General features: G+C 37.9%; 1 protein-coding gene across 1 annotated transcript; it reads left to right on the forward strand.

Moving 5' to 3' along the window:
* Positions 1–171: 171 nt before the first annotated feature.
* On the forward strand, positions 172–5493 carry LOC116173692 (keratin-associated protein 16-1-like). The gene is made up of 7 exons (XM_031491345.1): positions 172–323; positions 374–402; positions 484–515; positions 4498–4680; positions 4735–4920; positions 4971–5189; positions 5238–5493. Exons 1-7 carry the CDS (start codon positions 309–311, stop codon positions 5396–5398), a joined length of 825 nt encoding a protein of 274 aa, XP_031347205.1. The 5' UTR covers positions 172–308; the 3' UTR covers positions 5399–5493.
* Positions 5494–9789: the final 4296 nt, after the last annotated feature.

Genomic DNA, 9789 nt, shown 5'->3' on the forward strand with positions numbered 1-9789 from the left:
AAAAAAAAATGCTATATAGTCTCCCCCCCCCCTCCCCTAGCTTAATTACAATTTTTGGTGAGTTGATTGATATGTGGTGTGCATAGTTCCAGCATAGAAGGTTGGTGTTTCGTAAAGACTACCGTCTATATTTGGGATACAGAGCCGCATATAAAAAAAATTACACAACCAATTTCAGCCTTTCAGTTACGCTACTGCCTTAAATTAATATTCTAGTTGTCAGTAAGTGATTTACGGGCTATAAATTGAATTGTACAGCTTAGGTGCCGACACTTAATTTTTGCATTGAACGTTGTACGAATCTGATCATGTACTTTTTTGCGGTAAGTTGCTCTTTGATTTGACCCTTAAATTAAATTTGCAAAAATTTCAGGTGCTAATTTTCCACTTTACGTATGTTCCGTAAGTTTATTTTGAGCATAATTATTGCATGTTCGTTAATTTTCTATAAATCGTATATTACAACTTCGTTTCATTTTCCAGATCGCAAAGTGATGGATATATATTTCCCATTGGTAAGTCCACTTCAAGTTATCTTCCTTTTACCGAAAAAATTATTGGTCCCCTGCATCTTGCATTATATATGTGGTAAGCTTCCTCAGTCATGGTTTTTTGAAACAAAATTTGCATGAAACGCGATTTTTAATTTGTTGCTCCTCAACAATTTCCATTTTTTTTAAGTTTAATTAGCTCAAATGCAGTCGAGTATGCATTTAATCAATTTGATTCAATTGATCAGTTGGAAATGTCCATCATTGTTTATAGAAATTGTTAGCACTTATTCAAATGACAATGTAACCAATCAGCACAATTGATAAAGTGCATTTTTCCTCGAACATAAAGTGCAAGTGCAATTATTGGAACTTCAGCGGATCATCCAAAAAGAATGATTGTAAGAATAACTTTTTCCAGTTTCCAGTTACTATACAAAATGATGCTTATTCTAAATTTCTTTCATTACGGAATCATCTTGGAATGACTTCAATACTTTTGGGAAATATTATTCGGAGCCGCCTGTAAATACTCTGTAACTAAGACTTTTTTGAAATATTTTTCAAAAATCTTACATTTTTTAAATACTCCTAAATCTTTTACAAATGTTCCAATTTTTTTTATGGTATATGATTGGAGGGTTAATTACTGGAATGTCCCTAGAGTATTGTTAATACTGTTTTTTGAAAATTTAGTAACTTGAACTGAAACTAACTTAATCTAATCGAAAAAGAAACAAAATTCAGTTTCTTTGTTCAACAATTTTTTCGTTGATGACGCACTCTGCTATTTTGCGTACCGATCGATACATGCATGAAGCCCTTGGGCCGTACCGTGCCGATGTTTGTTTACATTTTGGCATTCTTTTCGCTGGGTTTCCGTTATCATATACCCATCAATATTGAGGGTACGAAATCGTGGGGGAAAATCTAGTATTAAATAAAAGATTTATTGCGAAATCCTTTTTTGTTGTTTTGAATATACAAAGATACTAATTCCCTTTTCATAATTTGGAGTACTGGTCCAAGTAAAATTCACTAGGAATTCTTTGGATTCGATTGAATAATAAAAAGAAATTTTAATACGTCTCTACGTTATCATTTTCACGTGAATATTATAAAGATCTTGGCATAGCCATGTTGAAAATTTAATAATCTTGCTTCTAAGGCACTGAAACTATTTTGTACTTAAATGGGAGCAGGTTCATTAATTAAAACTCCAATATAACAACAATAAATAACCCAACTCCTATTAAAATACGCAAAAATAGAAAACTTAATTTGATAATTGAAATTCTTACATATCACGGTAATATTTGTTCGGTTTTAGCTTTTCATCTCACTTTGGCCAGCCCACTGGCTGGCTGGCTAGCAGCAAATGCTGTAGAAAGACGATGAGTGTACCGAGGCCGTGTAATTAACTTTAGGGACGAAGCTACATGATCTGTGGTAGGTGACATCTGGATCTGAACGCTATCACCGAGCGTGGGTTTGCTAACGTGGTGATTTTTCAATTTTTCCCATTTTCCTCTACAGTTTTGCTCTGTTTGTTTTTAAATTGGTATCGTCGGAAAGGTTTTGTAAACGCGCACAAACAATTCTTTTGTTTATAACAAAATACAAAAGTCATAATACCTTTTTCATCCATATTAGTTTGAGGTGTCGTCGATCTCCAGTGATTCCTAGTGGAAAGTTCTTCTGGGTCAGGGTTAGCGTTGTGATATGTGCAGATTCTTCCTTTAAAGCCTTCCATTTATGGTTCTTACGGTCACAAAAGAATTTACCGTCTTTTGCGAGTACCACCTCGGCGATTAAAATAGTTGATTTGAGTTTGAGTGTCTCTCAACATTCACTTTCAACGAGTAACCAAATTTATCTGACGATACGTTCTACCATCCAATTTTCTGAACTGCGGCTACTTTTCAAAAGAAGAAAATCAACTGTCAATTGGAGAAAACTTCGGCGCATCGATAAATGTAAGTTAATTGGATCTTTTTGCATTGTGTAAAAATAGGAGTCAATCGTTTTGGAGATTTTGTATAAAAAAATTAGGTTACCAAAGTCAATTTAACATTCCTGAAGAGGTCGACCCACCGGAGTTTATTCTGGGAACTGAAATAGGAAAATGTACGAGGCATTGGATTAATTACAAATATTAAAAATTCTAGATAATTAATTATATTTGCAACGTGATCACGAGACAAGCTCCCGTTCTTATGTACAGGGTGTCTTAAATTGAGTAGGATACCATGGCTATCTTTGTTATATTTATACTTACAGATTCGGTTAAATTGGCAAAGGTGTGTTTGAAGCTGAAGCATATTCCGATGTGATGTTTTGAAAAAAATAATTCGTTTCGTAGATGATGGGAAAAAAGTGAAAATCGTCATTTTTAAAAAGTTTAAATATTTTAGTAACAAAGAGAGCTATCGAAAAAAGTTTCAAATAAAAGTTGCAAGATTCGACGGGATAAATTCAATAGACGTAGAAAAAAAATTTTAAAATGGCGGTTGCCGAGAGATTGACACAACTTTGCCAATTTGCAGGTTGCAGATGGTATGGATGCCGTACCAATCTGAACTTCGCCCTTTTGGGTTATCACATAAATTATTCTTTAGTTACTATCATAAACTTGTAAACGGCAACTCAATAAACGACTATTATTATTATTATTTAACCGAATCTGTAAGTACAATAATAATAAAGATAGCCATGTTATCCAACTCAATTTAAGACACTCTGTATATCCGCTTCCGTGTTTAAAAACCGAAGCGACTCCAACTGAAATTTGACGGATCGCGTTTATTTTCGCGCAACTCTCGCGGTTGACTTGCCGTTGTTTAGTCGCTTTGTACGACATGCCTACCTCTGCGGTACAATTATTCTACAATCCGGCCCTGCACTGGGAAATATGTACAGAAGACTGTACCACAAAAATATCGATACCAAATCTAAGGAAGAAAATCGTTTAAAATTAGAAATGAAGGGAACACCCTTGCGGATTCCTGTTACAATATACAAAAATTGTAGATTTTGCTTTTCTAAAAATTTTCATTTTTTCCTGTGGATAAAAATTGAGTAAAATAAATCAATTCTTCTTCTTTGAAAGACAATCTAACCTCAGAGCATTCGAAAAACTTTCGCACTTCCGCAGTTTTTGGTCGCAAATCATAATAAATTATAAAGTAAACTAAATTTCATGTAATTTGAGTCCAACCCCAATTGCTTGAATTCACCAGTTCATATTTCTTCAAAAAGTTGTAATTTTAAGATTTGACTCCCTTAAAATCGAAAAGGGGATAAAATCGGATTTTGTTTGATCTCTAAGCTATATTTTTTAAAAGATAAAATGAATCGCTCAACTTGAAAATGTTATTGTTAAAAATTATTAGGGTATTTGTAAATGTATAGTGGGTTGATAGAACAGCCTTGGCTGAAATCCCGCCCACTCAAAAATAAATAAAAATGAAAATATGCCCTGAGATCAACAGCACAGCTCCTAGCAAACTAGTCCCGTTGTCACACAGGCCCATGGATCCTCTTTTGCATTTGGACGAAATGAGTTTTAAGATCCCGGAAGACGCTGGAGATCAACCACCAACCATGATGGTATCTGGTAGTATTTACGATGAAAGTGGTGAACTGCCGCTTTTTCGGTTGAGGGTTGGCGAGAAACCTTGGTAGCAGATTTTACAGAGCACTTGGCCCCAGCTATAGCAGCTTCTTCTTGGGTGGTGTTCGGGTGCGTGCCATCGCCTTACTCGAAAATGACCAGCATCTTCAGTTTCGAGCCAGAAAAAGTCGCTCACATCCGAACTTCTCAAAACCAGGGGCGGGTATGACGCCTCCCTACGACTGACTGAGGAGGTTTGATATTGTAACGGTCCTGACTCATCTCTGCCACTTGCGTGGATCCAAACGCTTTCGTAGGCATGGCTCTTAAAAAGGGCTGTCCCTATGGTTTATTATTGCAAATCTTGGGCGCCTGTCCAATTTTTTATTGCAGGTTTTACGTGCAATCAGTCACGGTGTGATGAATACTGTCCGTATGGATATAAGACTGACGTAATTGGCTGCAGAACATGCACGTGCGATAATCCATGTGCCGGTAAACAGTGCGAGCCATATCAACAGTGTGACGTGGACCATTGGACGTGTCATGGAAACACATACTATTTCAGTTTAATGTGTAAGTCCACCAAAACACAAAAGGTGATGCTGAGTAGCAAGTGTAAATGTACAGGTCGCGCCAGTTGTCCCTTGCACGAATGCAAACCACAAGATTGTCCTTACGGCCATGAGAAAGATGAAATGGGATGCAAAGGCTGTGGATGTATGAATCCTTGCAAATATCAAAGATGTGGACCGGGCGAAGTCTGCGTCGCTGAGGAGATGTGCTCTGAAGGGCCTCGTGGCATAAAACTTAAGTGTAAGGTTGAATGGATTATTATCAAATAGGTATTTCTTATTTTCGTCTAGGTTTGCGAGCCAACGCCACCGGTACAAAACAGTGTGAAGAACTACCCTGCCATTCTACTACATACTGTCAATTTGGTTTTGCAGTCGATAGTGATAACTGCCCCACCTGCACGTGCATCACCAACCTCTGCTCCCGAGTTGTATGCCCTTTATTCCATTATTGTACTGCAAGATATCCTAGTTGCAGATCGCCACCTTGTCCTGCACCCTCTCCAAAATGTAAGTACGCCCCATTTCCATTCGACACCCATAACTCGCGATTTTTAGGTAAACCAATTTGTCCGAAAGGTACCGAAATACTAGTAGGGATGAATGACTTTCCCGTCGAATGCAATGACGACGAATGGATATGCCCTAAAAAGTACGATTGTCTCAGGGTAAATGATCTGAGCACATCGTACTGCTGCAAACCGTTAGAAGAACAATAATTTCTCATAAGGACGATTATATCAACGATTCTATATCAAATATGTATTAATAAAGGATATATGGTACTAATTTACGAAATAAATATTTAGAGAAATTCGTATTTTCATTGTTCTTCGTATATCAGTAAAACAGTACGAGGACGTTTGCGGCCCCAAAACTATTTTGTTAAGTTTGAATAAGAAGAGGGAACTAAATGTGGACTGTAGGAGTTTGTGGACGCATCGTTTTCGCACATTGTGGACACTAAAATTAACTGGCGATAGAAAATCCCATTATGAAGATATCGTTTGGGAAAAGAAACTAAAATGTGCGAGATACTGACCAATAAATGTAGGTAATTGCTTTTCATTTATTACTGATTAATTGAATTGAATACAATAATTTGCACGTACCTTTTATAATTCACAAAACTTGCATATGGCAATGTAAAGATACGACTTACTCCCGTTTCGATTATGTTCATTACTTGGTTTTACCTAAATGCAGCCTTTATGAACGTTAATTATTATTATTTAAAAATTAATCTGCCCAAAACTATGCATCGGGCGAACGTCAATTGTTTGTAATTGGAATTAAGTTTGCCCAAATATACGAGTAGCTAATGTAGCTGAAATGATAAATTATTCATATTTGCTTGTCCCATTTGTATGTTAGTTTATATTTCAATTTCATCACTCCGTGAAAATGAATTTGAGTAATTTAGATAAATTTGTACTGACTAGAGTTGTTGCAATGCTTATGGAAGGTTCGTAATTAACAATTTACCCTAACAAAAAGGGAATTTTTTAGATCCCCGGGGCTCGAGGAGAACCGGAGAAGATCCTGAAAAGGATCGAAATCCAAAACGCTAGAGTTACAACCAGAAATTGGCGTGTGGTAGACCGGAAGTAGGACACCAAGGGACAAACTCTGATTTGGGAACCACTTATAACCATCGACCCTACGTGCACTTCACCAGGGTGCGGTTCAAACTCCTCCCCGAGACGAAGGTGGAGGGCGAGGACGTAACAAGCATGGAGTGCGAAGAGGTAACAACAGTTGGAGGGGAGGGGACGCACTTTAGACCTACAAAAGGCTAATACGAGGTCTGGGGGACCGACAGGGGCGCGCACTTTTGCTGGCTAGTAAAACCCTAAGTTATAAGGGTCAATCGTTTTAGGGATTTTGTATTAAAAAAATTCAAATTCAATTTGAACATTCCTGAAGAGGTCGACCCACGGGAGTTAATTCCTTGAACAGATTTGTATATTATTGATAATTCCCAAACAAAAGATTTTGGCGATTTTTTGCTCATTAATGGTGAAGTGGAATGTTAATTGATGCCATTCTTTTATGCGGGTTCAATTTTATTTAGTACCCAGAAGTGTGTAGATACAGGGTGATTCCTATAGTACCTGCCACCGTTTGGGACCGTGTAGGTGGTGCGTAGGGGAGTATTTTGATATAGGACACTTGGGGTCGGAAATCTAAAATAAGGGTGCCAGAGCCAAATTTACCTTCTGGAATTTCGCGCCTGTAGGTAGGCAACCCAACCGGCCGGCGGTGCACACGGAGCGATCTCAGGCGGCGATGTGTGGCTGACACTTGATCAGAATTTTGTTTAAACCCACGAAATCCCGTCTGCAACGACGCGTATGAAGTGAATAAACACTATGGCAATAGTATAATAATAATAGTTGGTTAGATGTAGGAAGTGCATTGAGAACAACGGTGGCCACGTTGAACACTTGTAAACGTTATTGCTTTTGACTGTCGTTTTCCCTCCTTCCCTCCCATGTCGCTTCCTCGCGCTAACTCGCTCTGCATCGCTCCGCGCGAAACGTCGGTCGGTTGGGTTGCCTACATACAGGCGTGAAATTCCAGAAGATAAATTTGGTTCTGGCGCCCTTATTTTAGATTTCCGACCCCAAGTGTCCTATATCAAAATACTCCCCTAGGCACCCCCTATACGCTCCCAAACGGTGGCAGGTACTATAGGAATCACCCTGTATACCGTTTGAATAGGAAAATGTACTATACTCTATTCATTTTAAGAAGGTAGCGGTAGAAAGCATAGGGACAGTTTGACCTTCACTGTGATTGGTTAAAACACCAGTCAGTATTACCCTGAAAAATAAAACGAGTGACGAATTCTGTCTGTTGGACGTTTCAGTTACGAACTAAACTGTCGCACTGTCATTAGCTGTCAATTTCAAAGATCCAAGTGTGATATCGTTTGATTTATATGTATTTATATTTGGCAAATTTTGTGCAGTTTTATATTTTCCCTGTGTGTATCTATCTTCAAACACAGCGCCATCTATTACCTTCTTATAATGAATGCAGTATAGGCGTTGGTTTAATTACAAATATTGAAAGTCTAGATGTACAGAAGCCCATACTATCGAAATAGAGATAGCAACTCTAAGAAAGAAAAATATTAGAAATGAAAAAATACCCTTACGGGCTCCCATTACATTCTTGTGGAGTACAAAATTGTAGATTTTACTTTTCTGAAAATTTTCATTTTTTTCTATAGGATAAAAATTGAGTAAAAAATGGCAATTTGCATATGCAACTCCCCCTCCCCCCTTTCTAAAATAAGAACAGAAAGAAAATGTAATCAATATGGGCTTTTAAGAACCTGATAGTTTAATAAGCTACTTTTGGAGTCATCGAACCGAAGTTGTATCCATTCTTCTTCATTCTTCTTTCCAATGAAATATTTTCTACCCTCAAAAAGGGGTGGTATCCACGCCAAGGCAAAAGTAACCTTCGCCACAAAGACAAATTATTGTGCAAATCGGTGCAAAATTATACGGTATCACCCTATTATACCGTTAACCACTGGACCAAAGTAGAATCTTCTTCGAGAGAAATAAACTTCACATATGCTTATTGTCTGGATCTTGTCACTGCGTTTTAGGACATCATCATTGGTCTTCAGTAAAAATTAGCAAAATATTTACAAGTTTTATTCCACTGACTGTAAACAATAAACATTGCAGTTTTTGGTCCCAAATCATAAAATTATAAAGTAGACAAATTTCATGTAATTTGAGTTCAACGCCAATTGTTCGAGTCCAATAGTTCCAATAGTTTATATTTTTTTTTCCAAAAAGTTGAAAATTCAAGATTTGACACCCTTAAAAAACGAAAAGGGGATCTCTAAGTTATATTAAATTTAAAGATAATGAATCGGTCAACCTGAAAATGTTGTTTGTTAAACATTATTAGCTATGATTGCATGAAAATAACAAAATACCAGGAATCGCATACGAACCTTAGACCTACAAAGGGCTAATACGAGGTCTGAGACTGACAGGAGCGCGGCTCATTACTGAGCCAATCGAAATCAATCCTAGATCGTGCATCTTAACGTTAATTCTGTTGCACCTGGTGGCAGTAATGCTGACAGTGGAAAGGGATCCACAACCAAGGATCGAAGTTGGCAAACTGGTGGAACACTGTTAGCAAAAAGGATGCCAACTCCTTCTCGGATGTGATGCCAATGCGCAATTCAATCTCGAGATCTGTCCCATAGGAGTTAATAACTTGGAGGTCATGGTATCAAACAAGGCAAGCTGTCCAACAAAAGAAAGGAGAGACTCAAATAATGTGCCCTGGTAGCACGAGGAACCCTCTCAATTGCGGGGGCAGATAATGGACTTTTTTAATAAAGTAAAAAACACGGGGGAGTAGGGTTCATACGGAACCGAATACAATAAGGCCATAAGGAAGGCAAAAAGTAACTCATGGAGGAAGAGGGGAAGGCAATTGAACAAATTTCAGAAACTACCAGACTCCAAAGAGCTCTATAGAAAGGAACAGAGGGTGAAATCGGTTCCTTGAAGAAAATTGAGACCGCAAAGAACACCTTTTGCTTCAGTCACACTTTCCGGGATCAAAAAACCCTCGCTCAAAATCACGTGGGCGAAGCAATTACTTTGGAAGCACTTCTCGTGGGGAATAAAGGAGATTGGGTTTGGTCTTGGGATATAATGCACCTAACCAACGTTACGTGGGTAGTGAAGACTTTCCATCCCCAAAGATGGATGGAATCTTTCTTGGTCCACTATAACAAGGTCTCGCCTCCACATTATGTTGCACGTTACTACCCTGGAATACATACTTATGACGTGGAGGAACGTATAAGTCGTAGTCATACCGAAACCTGGGCTCAAACCAAGTCGTTTAGACCCATGAGTGGGACCACTCCTAGCACAATAATAACAATGATCATCATCAAAGAAGTCAGAGTGTAAGAGAAGGTGAAAAAGAGTTGGGACCTAACACGGAAAAGCTATAAAGGATCAAATTTAAAGCTTATTTAAGTGGATCTTAAAAAACAAAAATTTTACGGCCTGGTTCCAACTACTTACGTCACTGTTTCGAATAAATTTCGCCTGCT

This window comes from Photinus pyralis, unplaced genomic scaffold, assembly GCF_008802855.1.
Source record: "Photinus pyralis isolate 1611_PpyrPB1 unplaced genomic scaffold, Ppyr1.3 Ppyr1.4_LG1, whole genome shotgun sequence".
Classification (NCBI taxonomy): Eukaryota; Metazoa; Arthropoda; class Insecta; order Coleoptera; family Lampyridae; genus Photinus; species Photinus pyralis.